This window comes from Copadichromis virginalis, linkage group LG16, assembly GCF_057382275.1.
Source record: "Copadichromis virginalis isolate Kocher_CV1m ecotype Utaka linkage group LG16, C_Virginalis_male_GT1.1, whole genome shotgun sequence".
Classification (NCBI taxonomy): domain Eukaryota; kingdom Metazoa; phylum Chordata; class Actinopteri; order Cichliformes; family Cichlidae; genus Copadichromis; species Copadichromis virginalis.
Window position 1 is genome coordinate 34,251,114 of NC_140633.1, and position 22,851 is coordinate 34,273,964.

The 22,851-nt window shown below is 40.2% G+C and overlaps 2 protein-coding genes across 5 annotated transcripts in view; both read left to right on the forward strand.

Moving 5' to 3' along the window:
• The first annotated feature begins 516 nt into the window (after nt 1-516).
• On the forward strand, nt 517-19,870 carry pgap1 (post-GPI attachment to proteins inositol deacylase 1). The gene is made up of 26 exons (XM_085434510.1): nt 517-767; nt 3,724-3,877; nt 6,088-6,263; nt 6,424-6,595; nt 6,691-6,851; nt 7,032-7,084; nt 7,164-7,230; nt 7,370-7,475; nt 7,610-7,668; nt 8,302-8,385; nt 8,544-8,593; nt 8,746-8,797; nt 8,878-8,955; nt 9,649-9,724; nt 9,822-9,895; nt 9,978-10,029; nt 10,109-10,175; nt 10,528-10,633; nt 10,720-10,758; nt 10,874-11,058; nt 11,231-11,461; nt 11,541-11,676; nt 12,130-12,180; nt 12,423-12,634; nt 13,415-13,519; nt 13,601-19,870. The coding sequence occupies exons 1-26, from the start codon at nt 636-638 to the stop codon at nt 13,737-13,739; spliced, it is 2,817 nt and encodes a 938-aa protein (XP_085290636.1). The 5' UTR covers nt 517-635; the 3' UTR covers nt 13,740-19,870.
• Nucleotides 19,871-21,492: 1,622 nt separating this feature from the next.
• The window catches only part of hecw2a (HECT, C2 and WW domain containing E3 ubiquitin protein ligase 2a), a 45,279-nt gene continuing 43,920 nt past the window's right edge, over nt 21,493-22,851 (forward strand). For 3 of the 4 annotated variants that reach the window (XM_085434512.1, XM_085434514.1, XM_085434515.1), the window contains exon 1: nt 21,493-22,163. The gene's annotated coding sequence lies outside the window, so the exon portion shown is untranslated. The remainder of the gene's footprint in view (nt 22,164-22,851) is intronic. The other variant, XM_085434513.1, reaches the window with a different exon arrangement.

A 22,851-nucleotide genomic window follows, 5' to 3' on the forward strand; every position in this document is an offset into this window, starting at 1 on the left:
ACTTTGGATTAATCACTTTAAGAAGATATGAATTTGAGATTCATTTTGAGACAGATTTATTGTCTCAAAATGAATCTCACGAGTCTCAAAACTTTTTAATTAAAGAAAAAGTTTTGGGGGTTTTTTGTCTTGGGATTATACAATCAGATTTTCAAGGGGGAAAAGGGCATGGTATTGGTATTTGTCTTTTAATTTTTTCCAGTTGGCAGCTGCCATGAATGCTGTATAATTTGCACTTTAATTAATTATTTTAGCTTTGAAATTGTCACAGATTGACTAATGTTTAATTGCTTGAAAAAATATATACATATAAATAAAGGTAATACTGTTAATAACACACAAGATGATAAAATTTGAAAATAATAAGAAAAAACTTAACAACAGCTGCTAAGCTAAGCGTAGCTATTTCTCGCGTGAAACGTGTGACTTCCTATTTGCTCTCTCATTGGTCCATTTCATTTAGAGCTTTACACCCATTGGCCGGCCGAGCTGCCACTCTTTGGGTGTGCGGCGTGTGGTTCCTGTTGTGAGCTTCAGCCGGTGTCTGACAGCCTGGCGGGGAACGAACAGAAGGAAAATGGAATCGTGTAGCTCAGACATCAGTGAAATTTAAAAGCCACACTCACGGTGGAAGCATGAAGCTCGCCGCGGTGGGTTTTTACGGTTTGGCCGCGGGGCTGCTGGCGGTCGGCCTGCGAGAGTTGCTGACAGGCTTCGAGGAGAACAGATGCAGTATGACCTATATGTTTGAATACCCGGAGTATCGGGTGAGTACTCAGCTAATTAACTCAGAGCATTCCAAAGACCCACATATCAGCCATCAGTTAGGTATATTCGGTGTGCTGTTTAAGGCAGAGGCTGGTTGTGTGTCGCTAAGTGGCTTCTTATTTTTATTAGCGCGAATGAATGTTGGTTTATGACTGCCAGGTGTGTTCTAAGCTAGTTTCTGAAGGCTGCTAGCGTTAACTGAGGGAGAAAGTAATGTCAGGTGCGTGGCTACCCTATCAGTGTGTGTGGTCGCTCTTTGTCCTCCCTGACAGGTGTGTGAGTGTTTGTTTGCTGAGGTTTAGGTTAGTCGGATTATTATCAATGCAGCTTGAATTAACTGCTGATGCTTGACCCCTCTCAGCAGGTCACCTGCAGATCAGCTTTGCACGATATCGGACGTGGGTTAAATGCACACAGGTCCAAGCCTCGTGAAAGTAGTTGAAGTGGTCGCCTTCCTCTCCTCTATATGCGCACTAATGGGTTCATCTGTCCAGAAGTGGGGCACAGCTGGAGGCCATGCGCCATGTGGGCATCAGCCTGAGTCCACACAGTTCAGGAGTGTGTGTTCTGTTAGCGAGAACAAGGATTCAGAGTCCCACTTTATGTAGATATGCTTAATGTGCACAATGGACAGAGTATCGGGAACAGAGTTCCGAGATATACAGGGCGGAAATGTATGGAGGTCGAAGACGGCCAAAATTTAAAACAAAGTCTTCAGAAAATAAATTGACATGATGTTAAAAAGAATAAAACAAATGCATCCATTTTAAGATGTGATATAAACTAAAAAGATATTTCTATGTTAACTGGCTTCTTTATTTATTTAATTTTAAATTAATAAATAAACAAAACCTTATTTACCGTTATTTACCTTTCGGTTTAATTTTAGTGTTAAAGGATTAACATTTCAAATACTTGAAAGACAGAAACAAAAGTCCCGTTCAAGCCAGCATATGAACTAGCAAGTCATAGACTACACAGGTGTAATGCACAGACCCAGATACCTGCTAACTAGGACTAATAAAATAGACACCAAAGCTACACCACTTGCCCCAGCAGCAAAACGTGGTGTAGAGGTGCAGTTAAGTCACTAAAATTAGCAGAAGTGAGGCCCACCAGCCAGCTGTCAGCTACAGCTGTCTATATTGGCACACCGATCAGTCAAACTGGCCATGCCCTTAATGTTAAGGCTTCAAAAAATAAGAACAGTTGAGTTAAAAAATTTCACCCAGTACAGTTGTTAAAGGAAGAAATTATCTATTGACAAGCTGTAAACATCTTTATTTCTGCTTTAAAGGTGGACAATTTAACACTAGAGTCAATGGGGACACAGTTAGAGCATCTAGTGGACATTAGAGGAACTGCACCTTGTAGTATTTTTGTGTTGGCTCAGTGCTTTTGCCACGTGGTTTTGACATCTCACATATGCTTCCCAGATATATTATTAACTTCTTTTGAAAAATGATCTTATTTTAAAACTGTCTGTAAGGTGTTTTATTTTAGATAGTCTCTTTGCTCTTATTTTGAAAGGTCAGCAGGTGTGTGTATGTCTGAAAATAACTGCTACAATATCCCACCATGAGACATCACATGCACGGTTACTTTATTTTAAACATCAAAGTAAATGGTCCTGACTGACAGCTTTATTTTCAGCTCTCTAATCCCCTGACTCGAGAAGGCCATTTCTGTCGTGAGCCGAGTGTCGATCAAACGGCAGGTGAAGAGATGACACTTTGAAGGACACCGCCCTCGTTCGTTTCGTGAAACAGAAATTCATGAAGAAATGTAAAAAGATAACAAAACAGCCAAAATTCACTTCACTTCCAGAATTACAATGTTAATGAGACATTGTTACCAAGTGTTAACACCGTTTATAAGTCAGTTAATACAAAATGTATCCATTTACTTTCAATAAAATCCCCCCTTTGATAACTAAGACATTTAGAAGTGTCTCATTTAGACACAAAGCCCTCAAATTGATGTCACACATGACCATAAAATAAACTGCACTCAGGTGCACAGTCTCATCACCTTTGGTTTAATGTCACATCCATAAACCTCAATTTTTATTTTTTTTTAGACGAGCATTCAATCTAATATTTCTTTGTCCCTAAAAATTAGGTTATTATAATGTTTTCACAGGTTGGATCAGAAGTCTTTGTCTTATAAAATTAAAGTGCCTCTATTGTCCCAATAAACAGGTTAGTTTTTAGGTTAGGGGGTCACCATTTTGGTACAATAAGTACATTTCATTTGAAAAGGAAATATGGAAATAAACAGGTTTAAGAAAACGATCGATGACCATAAATTGTTTTTAAATCATGCTACACTTTAAAAACATGTCAAATTTTAAATAGACAATGGCGTAAATTCATAGGTAAATGAATAAAGAAGCAGTCAGTAAGTTCAGTTTTTTTGTTTTTCTTAGTCATTTGAGGACTTTTAATTTTGACACTTTGGGCCCTCCATAAAAACCAAGTAAACGTATTTATTTCTTATGAATGTTGGGCATTTCATCAGAGTGTCAAACTAAAATGAGAGTTAGCGCTTTGTCATACTGCAGCTCCCCAAATGACTTGTACCTGACAATCCCAGAATGTCCTGTTAAAAATTTCTAGGGGAAAAAATGAAATTTTAATAGGACTTACATAAAATTTCAGCTCCTTACTGTCCATACTTCCGTTCATTTCAAACACCCCACCTCCCCAACAGAATTATTCCCTTAATGGTCAATACAAAAAGCTAGTGTTATAGTATATTTGTCACTTTTAAACATTAAGGATCAGCTGTACTCATGCTCAGTGTTTGCGTAGGTGCTTGGAGTAAATCAGCTGTAGATTACATGTAGGCTCAGCTGTAGTTGCTTTATAGCAAGCTCTTTGTGATGTAACTGTGACAGCAGGCTAATGAGCTGTGTGAGTTTTTGCCTCCTAACCGCTCTCCGTGTGGTTTCAGCGTGTGGCGCTGCCTCGCCGTGTGGCCAGACTGTACCCGGCCTACGGGCTCTACCTGTACGGAGAGGGTGTCTACGCCCAGGAGACCCGAGCACTCAAACTCACCGGCGCCCCTGTGCTTTTCCTGCCTGGAAATGCCGGAAGTTATAAACAAGGTAAGAGTGCAAAGTTGATAATGGTCCAGTGCTTACATTTAAACTATCATGAACGAGTGGGGGGAAAAAACTGAGAAGTTAAGTTTTGTGCTACAGCAAAGACAAAGGAGAAACGGAGGACATCAAGCTTTTTGTTGAGTCATTTCTGGCTGAAAAAACAAACTGAAGTTTCCTTCACAAACAGAAATTTTTGTCTTTGTGATGCTTGCTTTTTGCACATGAGGGGTTAAAATGTCCAAAGTTAGTGTTGTGTTTGCGCTGTGAAACTAAGGGCTGTTTTCTTCTTCAACAAATGACATTCCTTGTTAAGAGACCAGGGAATCGTGTGGTCTAAAACTACTTCCTCCCATGTATTTGTACTCTGACACATGAAAAAAACTGCAAAACCAAAAGTTGGTATGATGTGTGACAGTCTCTCTCTGCTCAGCCAGTTGTCATCAAGAGTACCTCACAGCCCCCAACTCACTAAGAGGAGCATCGCTTGAAACCTTTTAAAAGCATAAATTTAACCTGAATAGAAAAATGGTGGGAGGTTTTATAAAGGTGAAATAGCATAAAAACTATTTCAGACCACAGCTGTATATCTGTTTCCATACTGTTGTGAATATGGATTGTCAGACAGCGGCACCTGCTTGAGCCTGCTGGAGTTTTTCTTCCTGTTAAAAGGCAGGTTTTCTTTCCCACTGTCGCCATTTGCTTGCTCAAAGGGGTTTCTTTGATGTTGGGTGTTTCACTCATTCATTTTAGTGGCGTCTTTATCTTCCAATATAAACCATCTTGAGGCAACTGCTTTTGTGATTTGATGCTATATAAATAAAACTAAATTGAACTGGATGTTGTGGCTTGTTTTGTTTTTTTTGTTTGTTTTGTTTAACTAGGAGGTTTTTATCTTATTTTTGTAGTCGTATAAAATGAGCAAATATATTTATGAAGAAAAAAAGAATTCAGTGATGGATGGATTTGAAAACAAAATTCTGAACATTTTCTTGTAAGAAAGCTCTAAAAAAAACAGTTGGTGAAGGATTTGACTTCACTCGAGGACTGGATTCATATAGTCCACAAAATTTATGTTATGTAGAAACTGACATTTAATTGAAGACAGGAAAAGGCAAAGTGTTGGAAATCCTGGGGCGATTATGTATCATCGTTTAGAGTAAGCACTAAATTAAGTTGGTCAACAATAACTTGTGATGCTTCAACCCCCAAGTTGCTAAGTCATGTTAGTATTAACTTATTTACTTCCTTAATTAGGTTTATGGGTCTTGAAGCTGGTTTGAAGTGTTGGGGTATACCATATACATCCCTGGTTTCGAATAAAAACTCATAATTTGGAACACAAGCATTCAGTTTTTTAACTTTAAGTAGATGCTCAAAGCTTTTTGCATTATCACATCGATCAGGATACCTCAGTGTGTTTTTCTAATCTATTCATCATGAAAAACTGGTTCAAGCACATGTTTTCACAGTTTGCGCTTGTTTTTTGCTGTGTCGTTATTACGGCATTTTAAACTCGTCACCGAGCCTCACTGCTGTACTTCTCTTAGTATCATGAACTCACTCACTGTAGTTTAATCAGTCCAAAATAATAGAAATAAACCTGTGAGTGGAAACAGTCCTCAGCACATGTGCTGTTTATTCCTGCTGAGTAGAATTTGCTCAAACCTGCAATGCTAATGCTAAATAAAATGCAGTTAATAGGTGAATATACTTTTTAATAGTTTAAGAATAAATGTGCACTGCATTTTATAATATAATTTATTGTATATTAGATTTTTAATTCTTGGGAAATTCTAACCTGGAATCTTCTGGTGACTTCAATATTCTCTCCAACTAATAACTCTTGTTGATGCAACTCCTTTCTGAGATGATGGTGGCTATCCATTCTTTCCACCAGCTGTGTGTAGGAGTGGAACGCCCCCGCTTTTATTCCTGTGAATACAAACAGATTTTGCTGTTACTCTGGTGGTTTTTTGCTGCCCTGCATGCAGTATTCCTCAACATTTCTTCTCCTGCTTCCATTTTCTGGCTTCCATGATCACTTTTATCAATAATCCAAAGTCTGAAAAAAGAAAATTATAAATAACTCTTGCAGAGATTTATCTGATCAGATGATGCTCGATAGCTAAGTAGTACTGACCCCACAGCTGCACCACATCATTCAGTTTAATCCTCACTGATTTAACACCATCTGTGTTCTTCTGTTGTTGAAGCTCGATCTCTGGGCTCAGTCGCATTGAGGAAGGCTGAAACCATGGAGGGAGGTCTCCACTTCAACGTGTTCACTGTGGACTTCAACGAGGAGCTGGTGGCGCTTTACGGCGGCAGTTTGCTCAGGCAGACGCATTTCCTGCACGAGAGCATCAAAGCCATCCTGAGGCTGTACAAGGTTAGGCCTTGAATATCAGACTGGGTTACTCCAAGTGACGGAGAGAGAGAGAGATTATAACCGGTCTTCACCTAATATCAAATTTAAAGTGAAGGGAAACTAAGTTGAACTCTACACACGCCAGAAGACTTGAAAATTTCACGGGTTTTTATCTCTCCAGCACCTGAAGACCCCACCTCAGAGCGTTGTGCTCGTCGGTCACTCCATGGGAGGAGTGGTGGCCCGGGCACTGTTCACTTTGCCTCGTTTCAACACTAACCTGGTCAGCATCATCATCACCCAGGCCTCCCCTCACCTGGCTCCAGTGCTGGCCCTGGACCCGTACCTGCTGGGTAAGAGTTGGTCAAACCTGCTCAGTTCGACTCGTTCATGTAGCATAAACAGATTTCTACAGTTTTTTATTTCTCTGCTTGGTTGCTGTGTGCAGATTTCTACTCTGCAGTCAGACAGAAGTGGGTTAACCAGGCAAACAAGCTCAGGAATGTCACAGTTTTGTCCGTCGGGGGTGGTTATCGTGACTACCAGGTCCGCTCCGGCCTCACTTCCCTGCCGTGTCCTCCAGGAGACCCGAACAAGCTGTCACTGGTGGTACGATTTGCTCCTGAATAAAGTTTCAATTCAGCCCTTTTTCTCTGGTTCCTTTTGGTATCGTTCTCACTTTGGGACTATTTGAAGGAAAAGTTCTCATTTTGTGTTGTTTTTGACTCCAAGTGCTGTTTTTTAAAATGTACTTTAGTATCTTAAGTTTTTCGTCTTGTTTTTACCAAGGTGACTGCAGTTCCCAGGACGTGGGTGTCTACTGATCATCTGTCCATTGTCTGGTAAAGGACTTTTTCCTTTTTTGGAGCCATATTTAAATATTACTAAAATTATTTATGTTTGTGTGTCTTTGTGTTTCAGGTGCAAGGAGCTTGTTCTTGCCACTGTCAGGGCGTTCTTTGATCTCATCGATCCTGAAACCAGACAGGTGTGAACAACAACAACATGTGTTTTCCTGCTGAGGAGACATGAAAGACAAACCTCCATCAGAGAGAGTTGGGAGATGGGAATATTTAAAGCAAATGAATAAATCTGACAACCTAACTTAATCAGTTTATTCTTAACAGTTCACAGAAAACTCTGAGAAGAAGTTAGCTGTGCTGAACCATCATTTCATTAAACATCCCGTGAGGTTGCCTGGAGAAACTCAAGAGACACCAGTCTCCATTTCAGGTCTCCATCTCTTCTTTTATGGTTCATGGCGACAGTGTAATACACTTGCATCCAAAGTTTTGCTGTACCTCACTGTGCATTAATGATGAATCACTAAGATCGGTGTCCTGTTGTTTGTCTGTTTTGTTTTCCAGATCTTCCTGATGCATGGAGTGAAGTTAACACACTTCGTCTGGCTTACAGCACACCAAAGGTACAACAGAGCCTCACCCATCTGTAATGATGATTAATAATTGAATGGATTATCTGCCAGTAGCTGATACAAGTTGTAAAAGAAAGTTATTTTTAATGTATAAAATGTATCTACTCGGTAAAAATGAAACCATCTGGAGTGATGTCTAATCCATAGACTGTATGAAAAAGATGGACGTAGCTTACAGGTCTGAAAAATGAAACCAGTGCAGTAGTGCTTAAAGGCCATGAGGGGGCGGGGCCTCCTGTTTCAAAAAGAATTCTGATTGTATAGAAATTATAAAATTACTTGTGACCTCAGTAAACATGTTCCTGATTCATTGTTCGTGATTACAAGTGCTACTTTAGAGTCTTATCGAATATAACACAATGTTTATTGTGTCAGTTATCGTCTCATTAAAAATAAATGAAAATAAGATAATAAATCAGGCTGTGCTTTACGGTGTGACTACACTGTGCTTGAAGAGTACGAGTATGAGCGTGTAGCGTCCCATAAACGATGTCTCAGTTAAACCCGCATGTCGCACTTCACATCTGGTCAAGGCTACAAAACAGGATTATTTGACTAATTAATCTGACAAAACAAACAAAGCGATTACAGTAATCATAAGTGTTTTGCTCTCTGTTTGTACAGGAAGGTCAACCCAAGTTCTTCCTGTTTGCCCTGTCGAGTCGCAGGAAAGCCTACAGCCATTTCTACTGCCGGAGCAACAACCTGGTGAGTTACTACCTTTTGTTTTTGAGCTGTAAGAGCTTGATAATATTAACATGTGTAAGAGTTAAGGCTAAATGCTTCATATTTAGTGCAGGAGAACCAAGAACATCTTTTTAAATTTGAAACCAAGTGAAAAGAGATTCTGATTTATTGTCCAACAGGAGATGACCAGCTGGGTGTATGGCTGTTTGCAAAAGAATGGCTCATCATGGTAAGTATATCATTAATGTCAAACTTTTCACACCACCTTTATTCTCAATAAGCATCTTTAATATTTTTCTCCAATGTGAAAAATGTGATGGAGTTTGTGGATGTGTTACACAATTATTTATTTCTGTTTCTTTTATGTCTCTTTTCCTCCAGTGTGTTTGCAGCGGATCTGTCTAAGGGAACTGAGCTTTTGCCTCCCTACAAGGTAACTATGGTCTAAAAGAGACTCCATTCAGTTCAGTCTTTATCCCATCAGCTGTCCTAACAGTCTGTCGTCCTCCTCAGGTCCTGACTCTGAGGCTCAGTGACTTGTCGTCTTTTACTCATCTGTTTGTCTCGGCCTCAAACCTCAATGGCAAGCAGGTACTTCAAACTAAACAATGACTCAGTATTTCAGATTAACCTGCAGTAAAAATGTTCTGGTCTGTTTGCCATTGTTATACTTCTACTTCCATAGCCTATATTTGAAATGAGGAGACCAGTGTTGGCTTGTTTTATTTAAACTTTAAGCTCCATATCATCTTTCTGGCTGTAGATTTTGTACACAGCTTTCCGAAGAATAGCTGAGTTTAGTCATGAGTGTTTGTGGTCAATGTGCACAAGTCCACAGTGGCATCAAAGGATTTAAAGGTTTTTTTTGATATATAAAAAGCTGAAGCTGTTTTCACTCCTTTTACCGTTTTAAACCTAACAGAGGTGAAACTACAATGGTTCACAAATTCTGCTAAGACTAGCTTTAACCTCCTAGTTCCATAGTGTAAAGTCTGTGTGATGTCCAATTTAGCCCGCAGATGTTATTGTGCTGTAAATTTACCGTGAGCAAATGGATTTGATGTGTGCTGCGTCCTGCTTGCTCTACTTGGGCAAGCCTCTCTCAACTAAACCAAAAGCAGTGATGGAGGTGATCCAGTTGTATGTTACATGCTGATTCTGACCTGATCTGTGATCAGCCTCAGACTACCCAAAAACAGAGGCCAGAAGAGGAAGAAGCCAAACAAACAAACCCCCCTTTTTTTAAAGAGCTTGTCAAGGTTTGTGTGTCTGTCTGCTCTGCAGTTCACGGTGGAGTGTGAGTGGCAAAGAGAAGAATCTCAGACTCTGTCTGTCGCAGTGCCGCATGTCCTGTCCTTCGGTGAGTAATCTAGTAAAACCGATTCACAAACTTTTAAAAAAAAAAAAAAAAAAAGGTTGGTTTTTTTTTTTTCAGCAATTGTTATTTGGGTTTTTAGGTTTGACCTCGAGTGATGTTACGGTTAACTCCTCTGGACTTCTTCACACCATCGAGCTGCAACACTTTCACCAGGTAGCTTTCACTGTGTTCTCAGGTTCTAGTCAGGATCAGCTTCCCTGTTTCAGCTAAATTTAAAACTCCTCTGTGTCTCCAGGTCTATCAGGCTTTCAGAATTAATGTTGCAAGCCAGTGCAAAGTACAGAAAGGTGAGTGTGTGTTGTTGGATCAAGAGGCTCATGTGCTCATGCTGTAATGTAATAGTGGTGACTGATTGTGTGTCTGCAGACAGATTGCCGAGCGTGTACAGGATAAAGGTGCCATGGTTTCGAGAGGACTCTTTAACCACGGTCAGGTGAGTTTCTGAAGTTATTCTTAGAGACTATGTTTAAGTAACCATGGTGAGCCAAATGCTTTTATTTTCCCTCCACATTTTGGCCCGTCTGATGTCAGTAAGATCGAATTTCCCACTGCGGTCATGCCAGAGCGCAGAAGCCTGACCCACCTGCAGTTCCAACCTTCTGTTTGGGAGGGACAGCCAATCAAAAGAAAGTTTACTTAAAGAGGTTTTACATCTGCTTGTTAGAGACAGAGGATGAATTGAGGGGTTTGACTTAGACTAGTACCAGTAAAACAAGAACTGTTTTTGACCTATGATGAGTAGCTTTTCTTTTAACCTGTCATGATTGATGTGATCTGTCTGCCAGCGTGCCATCAGTGACGGAGATCTCAGGGATGCTCCACACAAGTCGTCCAGACAACACCTCAGGTGCACTCCTGCAGCTCCACACTGCCCCCAACTGCCAGTATAAGGTACTACCTTCCAGCTACCAGAAAGAAGGTCGAGTCTTCTTCACATTTGTTGTGACAAACTGTTAAATATTTACCCTGTGACTTAGGTCTCCATAAGAACTTCGTTACCCAGGGTGCTCGGACAGGTAGGAATTGCCTTGTTTTATTTATTCCGGTGAAATTAGGGGCATCGTGGCATTCGAATAAATCTTTCATCTTTAATTACCAACTTGATTCACGCTGTGGCATCTTATCTGACAGATACTGAGGTTCTGTGGTCACATGGTACCAGTGTACACAGCTGTAACCCTCCTTCTGGCCTGTGGGGGGCAGGTGTCCTCCATCCTGAAGTCAAGGCGAGCTGCAGACATGAGTCAGATGGTGGGCAAAGGCCTGCAGCCCCACAAAGTCAACCTGCCTGTGTATATTCTGCACATCGCACTCAGGTAAGCTTAGTGGTTCTAATATGAAGCTGAGTGGGAAGGTTATTTTTTTTTCTGGCCTCAGAAAAAACTGACTGTGGTTAAAACCGCCTCGGCCTCCTGCTTTAATTTAAGATAAATTTTCATATAACAGTCAAACGCCTCAGGATGGTTTTCCCTTCTGTCCCCCCCACAGCTGTAGCTGCTTTCAGGAGGTCTGGTCCATGCTTTTCCTCCCCTCTATGGACACACTCCCTCCAACCTTCCTTGATGTGGCATTTCATGAAGAGGAGACACCAGGTGAAGAATGGGTTCACCTCCTCTCCCCTCTGCTGTATATTTTTGGGGCAGCTGTGGCGTACTGGGGCAGCGCTCTACTCAGACTTGTTATCCGGCTGATCTCGTTGGTCTTGGCTCCATTGCACAGGTACCGAGGTTCATTAAAACATTTGAAACTGGCTGATTGTCTGTTTGTTCGCTTGAGTTTTAATTCTTTTCATCTGCAGGCCGTCTGTCTCCAGAGACTGTGGCACCCTGCGGCTGCGAACCCAGCTCCTCATCACGCTGTGTCTGACTGTTATGGGCGGGACTTCCTGTGGGGCGTTGTCGATATTTGCCTCCTTCCTGTTCCACCTTTATAGGGTGAATATTGATTTAATTAAATTATTTATAATTCTGCTGTCCAGAGCTGCTTAGCAGGTAACACTTCCTGTAATTCAGATTATAATGAAGGAAAAAAAGCCTTAAAATATCTAATATTTACCATAAATTTACTTTAAATTTGATTATGAAGATAAAAACAGTGCTGGGCAGGTAAATTTTGTGAATCAGGTTTTAAAGCTTTTGGGTTTTTCATGAGACTTTCTCAGGAGTATTCAGTTTGTCTTTGTCTTGACCAAACACCAAAGCAAACAGATTTTCTAGTGTATATTTTATGTTCTTAAATAGATATTTAAAAACCATGAATTGTATTAATTTATTTATTTTTTTAAGTGGTGCAGGAGCCTTTGGTGTAGCATGGACTTCCTCTGTGGAAACAAACTCTGTTTTGAAGTTTCAGCTGAGCTGCTGTTTGTGTTTGTTTGTTGCTCTCAGGTTCTGAGGCTGCAGATGACAGAAAGATATTTGAGACACATGTTGAATCTGGTAAGATGTTCAGGTTTAACTAACATTTATGTTGTAAGATTTTCATTTTTCTTTCATATCAGGCTGTAACCGTACTTAATTTTGCTGCAGTGATTGAGTGAGTGACTGGCTGGCAACGGCCTCAAGTGGACAATAGGGGAACTGCAGTTTATGGCATTCCCACATCTGCTTATTTAAATACAGATTGCCAAACTGTTATAAACCAAGCTTTGTCTGATTCATCTCCTCTGGTGTCTTTCCAGGCTCCCCGGAAGCACAAAGAAGCTGAGAATGGCACAATCGATCCCGAATGCTTGAGCAGGTCTAAAGAAAGCAACGGCACCCCCTTGCTGTCGGAGTGCGCCCTGCAGGAGGTGAGGGATGACCTGCAGCTCCACCTCTGCCTGTCGGCGCTTTTCACTCTGCCCGTCATGCTCAGCGGTCCCTCGCTCATCCACTGGATCCGTAACCTGAGGTATGTGAGAGAAAGATGCTGCTCTGCACATCAGCGTTAATTTCTCTGAACCTCACAGTTGATAAATAGATGCTAACTGTGCAGTATGTTTGTTTTAACGCACATGTGCAGTAGCACAGTGACTACAGCAGTCTCCAGTAGAGTGTCTGATTTACAAAGGAAGTCTACCTGAAGTTCACCCATGATCACACAGCTGCTGCTCTGGCTTCAAGCAGACAGCCGAGGGAGCAAGCTGTTATGACTCAGTGTGTGCGGAAGAGGCCGAGAGATAAATAGGACTGCATAAATCATTTTTTTATTATTACATTACTTGAGTAAATTAAGTCTGAAGTTTATATATATATATATATATATATATATATATATATATATATATATATAAAAATAAATAATGCTTGCAGCTCCATTACTGTACCCTAAACTACTTTCCTTGCACACAGGGAAGCATTTGATGGGTAAATGTGTGGATGTCATGGAGGCAGAGTTCAGGGCAGAAACCGTCATATCCTTTGGATTTTCCCTGTAAATTCACATTAATGACTATTTATTATATTTAAAAATGTTACAGAGTGCACCTACTTGGTTATTTGCATAAAATGCCTAAATGTCTGGACTTGTTATTTGGGTTTTTAGGTTTGACCTCGAGTGATGTTACCGTTAACTCCTCTGGACTTATAAGAATATGGGAACTGTATGCTTAAATAAACACAAAGGTACAGAGTGTGATCATTAGGATAAGTAGTTCCATATTAACGCTCTCTGTTTGTTGAACCTGTGCAGGTATTCCACCCAGCTGAATCCTGACCCTTGCTGGCCATACATCGTGCCTCTAATTTTTGTCTACATGCTGCTTATTAACTGTAACACTTTAAAGCTCAGCAACAGGTAGGAGCACACCTGCCCAGCACACACATTCCCAGTGAGATCCTTCATGCTAACAGTTAACTTGTTCTTCATGTTTTTCAGTAAACTGCTGCCTCTGACCTCCTGCCTCCCTCTCCCCTTGGCCATCATCATGGTGACTTTCTCTCCTCTTCACCTCTACAGAATCACCTACTTCCTGTTGGCGTCACTCATCCCGCTGGCCTTGTGCTGTCTCCTCTGACAGCACCGGGCTGGTTTCAGTCTCCATCTCCACCATAACATGCCTCTTCTTAAGTCGCAGCCTGACTCTCTGAGGCTGGTTGAGGACTTTCTGTACCGGGCTGCTATGGAGCGGAGCCATAGACATACATAGCCTGGTTAACTTCCTGCTCACTGTTAGCACTAAAGGCTCCGTGGTGATTACACAGGGTGTTTTAAAAAGAGAGGGTGTAATGGCCTCAGAGCATTTGGTGCAAATATGGCTCTGTTGGATTGTCCTGAAACCATGTTTGCCTTACTCTGTATATCTATAGCCCTGCCTTCAGGGAGCGCCAGCTCCACAACCAGTGAAGCTTATGATATGAGAGACTGTGGAAAGGGTGTTACTGTTATAACATGATGTTGTTTCTGGTGTCAACAGTGGCGTTGTTCACTGTGGTCACTGTGCTGTAAACTCTTACACTGCCTACTGCTTAGCAACGACTTACAGCTCTAACTGTTACCTGCTCACTGTCGTAGTACCTCCTCTAAACCAGAGGCAGAGTATTACATTTATTCCGTTAGAGAAATCCAAAGCAGGCGTGTTTATGTTCTCACCTATTTGATGCACAATATTGGCAAAATGAAGGGTTGCACTGAGGAAGGCTTGTGTACACGTGCAGGTTTGGGGGCGTCTTGTTATCCAGAGAAAGTCTGAATCTCCATGATCTCTACTACACCTGATCAATAAGAAACATTCTACTTCCTGTTTATTTGATTTTTGATTTTAAAAGGTTTAGCTGCAATTCAGGGAAGGGTACAGCAGGGGGAGCTCATGAGATAGTGTAAGAAACTAAACAAACTAAAAGAATTTTCACCAGATTTTCAAACATATGGCGGATCAAAACTGCTAAAATAATAAATAGTAAATCTGTAACTGAATTAAAATTATATCAGATGCCTAAAACAAATATTCATTAATTTATAACAAAGTAAATAGAAATTTTTATTTTAATTTCCCATATCTTATTTTTTTCCAATTCCCTGTTACCCTTTTATGCCTGATGGGGTGTTGCTGTCACACCATGGGGCAAGCGGGCAATGTGGACACCCAAGTTTGTGAATACGAAATCAAGTTCGAAGTTCGAAATCTCAGTGAGCTCAAACTCGAGGTCAGAAGTCAACTATTCTACATATCACCTGGGCATTCATTATTATATTTTGCTTTAATTTTGGCAGTTTCAGTGCTCTGTAGAACAAATTTATCCGTGCACGTGTCAGACTTTTTAGGGTTTTTTTGTTTTTGCTTTTTTTAAAAAAAAAAATATTACATGTCATTTTGAGAAGGAAGTGAGCACTTTAAAGGCATTGCTGTAAAACGTGTTCAGAAATCTCTATGTGCCAAACTCGCTGTAATCCTGTTGATGGGTTAAAAGTAAGTTAGACCAAAATGCCAAGGAATTTGAGAGATGAATGCTAAGCAGAAATAAATTAGCGTTTTAAGGTGGAACAAATCATAAATATTTCATTATGGGCATACAATCACATGTTCATTCTATATCAGGTGTGGTTGTTGGTGTTTTGAGGTGAAGGCAGTGTGTTGTTTCTGTGTACGTTCTCTGTGATATCCGGACCTTGAATCCTGGGATTGGAAGTAGAATTTGCTTTTTGCTGGTGTTGTGTTGAGTTTAGTATTTATCTTATGTTTGAGTGTTGGTTGAAGTTTTTTGTTTTCATTTCATATTTGAAACGTTGAAAAAACATAACATAAAAGAACTTGTAGATTTGGATTTTAACAATTTAACAAGGAGAGGATAGAGTTGTTTTGTTTTTTTGCACTGTCAGCGAAAAAAATCAAACCAACCCCATGTTATTTATCTTGGCACCTCCTGACTTCCATATTTTTCTTTGTTTCATTACAAACCCTTCAGCTTCCTGCTGAGGATTTAAATATTCTAAAACTGCTCACAAAAGTTTGTTATCATTAATGTTGGTGTGAACCAACATTAATGATGGTGCATTGATTTGGGACTATTTTCAGTTGCGGATTATTACAAATTTAATGCTCTAGTTGCTTCCTTCAGCAGCTGCACAGAGTGTGAAGTAGAATACAATGGATACGGGTTGAAAATATGAATGAAGTGAGACCTTTTACAAGAAATATGACAGAAATAAGACTTTTGTTTTAATGAGAAGAGAGAGCATCTGATATGTTGAAGCTTTTGAATGGAAAGAGTCATAGAGAAAAAATCTGTTGCCACAATTACTTCAAACTGTTATCATTGCTGAAAACAGTTTTGTGTGTGTGTTTGAGTGCTGTTATAACATGTAGGCCTGACTTTTTGTTGCCTTTTTGTTCAATTTTTGTTGCCAAATTTACATTTTTAAGCCAGTTTCACTCACACTCGTTTGACCTTAAATCAGTTTAATCAGTTAAAATGTTTTTTGTGTGATAAATATATGGGTGTTGTGCTCCAAGATTACTTAACAAAAAAAAGGGAAACATGTTGTCAAACATTATTTTGGCTGCTGGCCAAAACATATTCAAGTTCGAAATGGGGTAATGTGTCTAAAATTGGCTGTAATTCCTCAATAGCTTGGAGATTACTTTTATTCAGCCCCTCGAATTAAAGCAGAGAGAGTCTACTTTAAGCCTGTAGTCACTATGTCACTCTAACTTGAATATGTTTTATTCAGTAACTAAAATAAATCAACTTCAAGCATATAAGAAGCTAGCTCTGAGAGTTTGTATTTCATGTCATACCTTTCTCTCTGGAAAATTATGAAGGACCAAAAATGCTGAAATAATAACTTCATAAACAAATAAGATATAAAATGCGCTAAAATTAATAAGTAAAAATTAACGTAAGTATTACTTAATTTATGGCACATTTTATAACATTGATTTTTTTTTTCATTTTATTTTTAACTTGTGATTTAATCTTCCATTGTTATTAGTTTGTAGTTAAGTTATGCGTTTGGAGGTAGAAAGGAAAATTATCTGCATGACAGTGCCATCATTTTTATGAAGAAAAAAATCAGTTTTAGCTAAATAAAGATGAAATGAAGAAACACGTTTGTGGAGATAAATGGAAGGAAAAAATTTAATGGAAATAAATAAATACTATATAATTGATATTATGGGAAACAATATGGTGACAAATATGTCGCTCTTTTTTTCATTAATTGAGTTGTACAACTTTTTACTTTTTTAATCTTTATAATTTGATCTTTATTCATTGCCTTGTTGTACATGAATTTTGACAGCTTCAGTCCTCCGTACTAACAGTGTCTTATTTTATTTCTGTCTTACATCCTGCTGCTGCTGCTGTGCCTTTTTGCTTTCTTGTGTAAGCAGCAGTTTGTGTTCAGATCTCAGCAGCTTTGTGCTGGCTGAAGCCCTACATTGAATGTAAAGCATATATCACTCCTTTGTGTCCACTCGCAAAGCTCCTCTGTTTTCTTTACATTTTATTTAAAATGTGGGACTCTGTAGTAACTAAATACTAAAGATTTAGGGACCAATCAAGCTCACAGTCAGAAGTCAACACGCTCTGCAGAAACCGCTGTTCCCAATGTGAATGTACCTGCACTGAATGTCTCTGTGTGTTTGAGTTTATACAGTGGTGTAAGTGTTCAGCTTTTCTCTGCACTTGTGAGTTTTTGGTATAGTTTTAGTGCTTTGAGATGCACATCGTCTGCCTCGCTGTGAATCGGTGGCAAACACAACTTTGTAGAACAAATTAGTAGCGATGAGAGTTATGTTTTCTATAAATAGACTTGTGACTTGTATCGGTGTTCACTGTGATCACGTCCTTCCACATGCACTCTCGCACCGAGTAATCCACACACAGACAACTGCTGTTCTGGGGACATTTTGCTATTTCAAATTTGGTGGGTTTTGTGTTTTTTAAAAATGTGATGAAGCTCTTGGAATACATTCAACATAAAGTTAAAACATTTGGATTGAAATAAAGCAGGAAATCAAATTCTCATTTTATTTTGTTCTATTTTGAAATGCTGTCACTTGAAACCAGTGTGCCAAACTGATGCATTCTCTTTGTAGAGCATCTGTCATATATATGAATGTGCAGCATGGCTTCAGTTCAGGTAAAAGGACCTTTGCATAGAAGGGCACGTTATTCCTCCAAATCTCTCTGTGGAAGCCTCCAGAAAAAAAACCTCAATTTGTATAAATTGCATAAAATAGGCGCAGGAATTGCTGCCACAATGTCTCCTATTATAGCCAAAATCGGCAGTTAAAGTGGACCTTTTCTTATTTCCAACTTCATATTTTTTATTCTTGGACTCCTCTGTAGCAGCTTTGCATGATTTACAGTTCAAAGTAGTTCTTCTTTATCTTACACTGGGCCAGTTTTAACTCCTCTCCCTTTAAGGCCCTCATTAGCAACAGATTTGAAAAAGCAGGTAGGTGGTTCTTCTATGTCCCCAAATTTGGATGTACCCTCTTTATGATGTCATACAGTTGCAAACTTAAAAAACAAAACTGTCTGAAACTGAGTGTTCTGAGCAGTCTTAAGATGGTATTTTCAGAGAACGGGGATTATCTCTTTATTTGAAAGTTTCATCATGCTTGGTATGAAATACAGGAAAGCAGAATAGAGTTTATAACATCCTAAATGTCAACCTGTTCAAAGTGATTATTATTTTTTTTTTTTTTTTTTTTAGGCATGCAAATTTGTGTGAACAGCTAAAAATATAAGCTTTTGTTTGTTTGTTTTCTCATCCAGCTACTGACACATTTCTGTCATATTTAACAGGATTACTTTCTTCCAGGGTTCCAGTCAGCAGCTTGACCTCTCCTCTTCCTCTTATCTGCGTTTTCCTAATTTCATTACACTCGGTAATCTTCCAGCTTCTCCTGCTTTCTGAGCATCATTTATTTTAATGTTCGGAGTGCTGGTAGCTGCTTACAGGAGCTTGTGCCTGCTGATGGTTGGGAACGAGTTCATGAACTTTTGAAAATGGCATCACCCCATCCTTTCATTAGGTCTCTAAAGATGCTCATTGAGGTTTGAAACATTAGTAAAAGTTAAATAGAGGTCAAGTCTTTTGCAAGGTGTCGTTTTCATTGTCCAGAAAGATTTGTTATAATTTCAGTTTCAGACATCAGTTTGTCTTCTTGCTGAACTGAACCACAGTAAGAGAAGTTTTCACCAGATTACTGCATCCCACTGCATCTTTCTTTCTTTTTTTAATGAGCTTGCTTCTCTGGCTCCCAAGGTGACACTCACTCTGATTGATCTCTGGAAACATCCTTCGTGCAGCTGCCAAAACCCGAGCTGCTTTTACCCCTAAAAACAGACTAGAGGCTTCAAGATGTCGCAGTAATTTAAAGTCTTAAAATCAGCCATTTTACTGGTACTTATTGTAAATTCAAGTGTTAAAAGTTATCAGCATTTGCAGAAACTTTGATTTTATCTGTATTGTGCTGAAGAAATATGAAGTGAAGCTGAACTGTGGCCTGGCTGTACTTTCATGTACGTACCAAAAGAGGGAGCAGCGAGTTAGTGTAACCTTGCATTTAATCAATAAAAAGCACATTCCTATTTACAGTGGCAGCCAAGGAAAAGGCTGGTAAACTGCTGCCCCCTGGTGGTGAAAGTTTTAGTCGTATTTCCCAGAACAAACACAAAAACCTTTAAACGACACACATCCTTGATCTCTTTTTTTTGCTGTTAAGTGACAGCCAAAGAAACAATATCAGAGACAGCTGATTGTTTTTATTCATAATCATCTTCTGTACAAACTTGTGATGTTTAACAGTGTTTACCTGGTGATATGAAATGTTCTTACTGCAGTCTATAAGTGCTTTACAGTTCAGTGGTTCCACTTGTCTTGCTTCTGCCTACAGTGACTTTAATACCTGTAACCTCCTGCTAGCTGGTCCTCGTTGTGCAGAACTAGTTAGTCCTCTAACACATGCTCATACATCAGGCAGTTGGAAACGCCTTGTTTTGTTTGTTCACGTTTTCTGAAGAGGCTCTGGCGTGGACGAGTATTTAATCCTCAGGTTTCTGTGTCGGTGTGTCAAAATCAGTCGCTTTGATGTTTTTTATATCTCTCACATTTTTATCTGATGTGACTGTAAATGAGCAAACTGTGCAATTTTTTTTTGGCACTGTTGTTGTTGGAATAAAACCGCGAAAATGACTGTTTTTGTTTTTATTCTGTAGTGATGTGATTAGTTATTGTTACAAAAGCATCCTCGGGGCAGTAACAGCTGAACTTACCTTGAGGTATCCAGAGACTTGCTGAGACATCAGTGTGATTAAGATCGATGCTTCCCTGCTCATAAAATTTAAAATTTGGTATTCAAAAGATATTTATATGGAGGGCCAAAACTATCAAAATGAAGTATAAACTAATAAACAACACATTTTAGACATTTATTTTTATTTTATTTTTTGCAGTTTATTTTATTTTATCTATTGACTTCTCCATTGTATTTTCCTTTCAATAATTTTGATATTATTTCAATCCATCCTTACATACTGCTTCAGTCATACATGTGTTTTCTTTTGAACATCCATCTATTGAACTTTCTGTGTTTATAATTTGACAGTTTTTGTAAATCAGGGCGCAGCTGAAATAAGCTTTTATTGTGATTTTAATGTGACTAAAACTATTTTAAAAGTAGTGAATGATGATGATTAGTAGTAGTATTTCAGGCTATACCTATAACTGTTGACCACATATCAGCGTCTCACCGGAAAATACTCTTTACACTTTCATGCAACACCAAAGATTAGTATGTAAGAGATGGGCATGAGGGCACTAACTAGTCAGTGAAGTCCTGTTAAAGCCTGAAATGCAGCGTTTTCTCCACAGTCATCTTAGCTTTTCAAACCAGCATACAGCCCTAAAGTATGCCCTGTTTTATCCTCCTTTTTAACTCTAATGGGAGCATAATTTGCAAAACATACATCATTCTGTATTAAATTAGACCTCAAAATGCAGACTTGAATCATAATGTCATGGATCAGGCCAGCTGAGGGCCATCTTCCCTACACAGCAGGATTATTTTTTTCAGCCAGAGCAGTCTCCCCCTGCTGGTCATCAAAGCCCATGCAGTTTTTAAGAGACCGGTTCACCGTTTCTGCATTACCTTCTTCTGTTTCAGTTTGGCACTCTTGCTGCACGCCTTCTATACAGTCACCAGAGGACTGTGTGTGCCTGCCATCACCTGTTTATCTACAATCTGAATCACATTATTAAAGGAACCAAGTCAGTGTTTCTACAAACTCCACTCAATTTTACTTAACAAAAAAAAAAGTCTCTAAAATGAAATCGGTTATACCTTAATGGCTACAGAGTTTTGGTGATACATACGGAGAGCTTCAGAGGCTGAAAGCAAAATAAATAAATACATAAAAATTTTAAGAAGTTTCTAATTTTTGAATATTTTCATAATTTATAACAAATTTTAAGCCTAATCATTTTTTGATGCATTTATTTAATTTTATTTAGTAGTTTATTACATTAAATTCGCATAAATGAACCCACCAAATATTACTTTCTTGGAAAGAAAAACAACTATATTAACAATATTTATTATTTATAACTGCTACAGATGTTTGGGTTTTTTTGCGGGGGGAGTAAAATTGTTATATACGTTTTTAGAGGCCCGTGAAACATGAATTTGTCATCTTGTGATATATTTTTAAATTTTATTATTCTTTGATTTTGTCAGACTTGGTCCTCTATAGAGCTTAAACGTTTTTAAATATAGTGCTTTAGTACTGTGTGTGTCTGTGGTGCAACTGTGGTGCAACTGTAGACAGGTAGACAACACTAAGCGCAGTCTCACTCTCTCTCTCGGTGGGACGTGTCCAGATTCACGCCCACTCTGGCATTTTCCCACATTAATATGCAGCGTATATACTGTACGTTATCGTCAGTCAAAAAACTACATCTCAGGCTCGATGATCCTCTGAAGAAATCCCTCCGCGCCCTGAAGAGGAGAAGTCGCTCCTCTGCAAACACCCTGCCGTTACGCCATCCTCCGGCAGGCTACGCTTTTCTCGTCCCTTCCTGGACTGACAGCAGCTGCTCAGCCCAGTCAGGTTTTGAGCATCTGCTGGGACTGCTGGGAGGACGTCGGCTCAGACTGCAGCGCACTGCGATGCAGAGAGGGGGGCACTGAGGCTGTGATGCCGGAGCTGTAATCCGTAAACCTGTGCGGACGGAGCGCAGGGTGGAGCTGGCGGAGTTCGTGCGCACACCTCTGGAAGCTGCTGCCGAAGAGGAGCCTCTGCAGCGCCGCAGCTTTGCACCGGGAACCCGCCTCGGTACGTGACTCCGAAACCGAAGCTGCCCCGGATCCCACAGGGAGGGGGGCTGTAGCGCGGCACCCCGCCCGTCTCGCCTCATTTGGACCGCACGGACCTGAGCCGTGATATTCGCGCACGGAACCCACCGAGCAGCCCGCACCTCTGCGCCAAAGGTAAGCAGCTCCGCGAGGCGCGGGGGCGCGTGCAAGCGCTCGTGGCTTCCAGCAGGCAACGAGAGCCTGTTGATGACGATGATGAAGGTGCTGCTTAGAGTAGCTGAACGCGCCGCTGAAGCGCCGCAGCACCGACTCCGCGCTGCTGTTCGATCGATTTCTGTGTCACGCGCGTGTCTCTGCACAGACGCGCAGAAAGGGAAAAATGACGTAGGGAATTCCCACAGTAATCCAATAGCGCGCGGCGACACCTGCACATTCCGCCAGTGCGGCGCGGCCTGCTGCCGCGCGCGGCCTCGCCAGCGGCGCGCGCGCGGACTGAAACGATTAAAGTTGGATGCGAGCCGTTATGTAACGTGATTCTGCTGACGCGGTTCGCCATGAGCGGGGGTTACCTCCACGTCCCCGCGGCTCGGGGGTGCTGCTCCCTGTTTACGTCCACGGCGGTTCAGCTCAGCCCGACGGGATCGATCTGAATCACAATCCATGAAAGTGCAAAAACATCACCTCGTGTGTCTCTGCACTAATGAAGTCCTCACCTGTTTATTTAAGGCAGAAGGTATTGGGGACATGTGGCAACATGTGGGCTTGAATACTCAGTCTACGTTTAATTTACCTGATGTAATTTTACATGCACATTTGAATTTGTCTGTTTAATCCGTAGAGGATAAAGTTGTTGTTTCTCACA

Bases quoted from the DNA above. Each gene is read 5' to 3' on its own strand.
- pgap1 (XM_085434510.1), top strand. From the start codon at position 636: ATGAAGCTCGCCGCGGTGGGTTTTTACGGTTTGGCCGCGGGGCTGCTG. The intron at 7,231-7,369 runs GTGTGAACAACA...TATTCTTAACAG, and splicing joins TCGATCCTGAAACCAGACAG to TTCACAGAAAACTCTGAGAA. The intron at 8,798-8,877 runs GTAACTATGGTC...CGTCCTCCTCAG, and splicing joins AGCTTTTGCCTCCCTACAAG to GTCCTGACTCTGAGGCTCAG.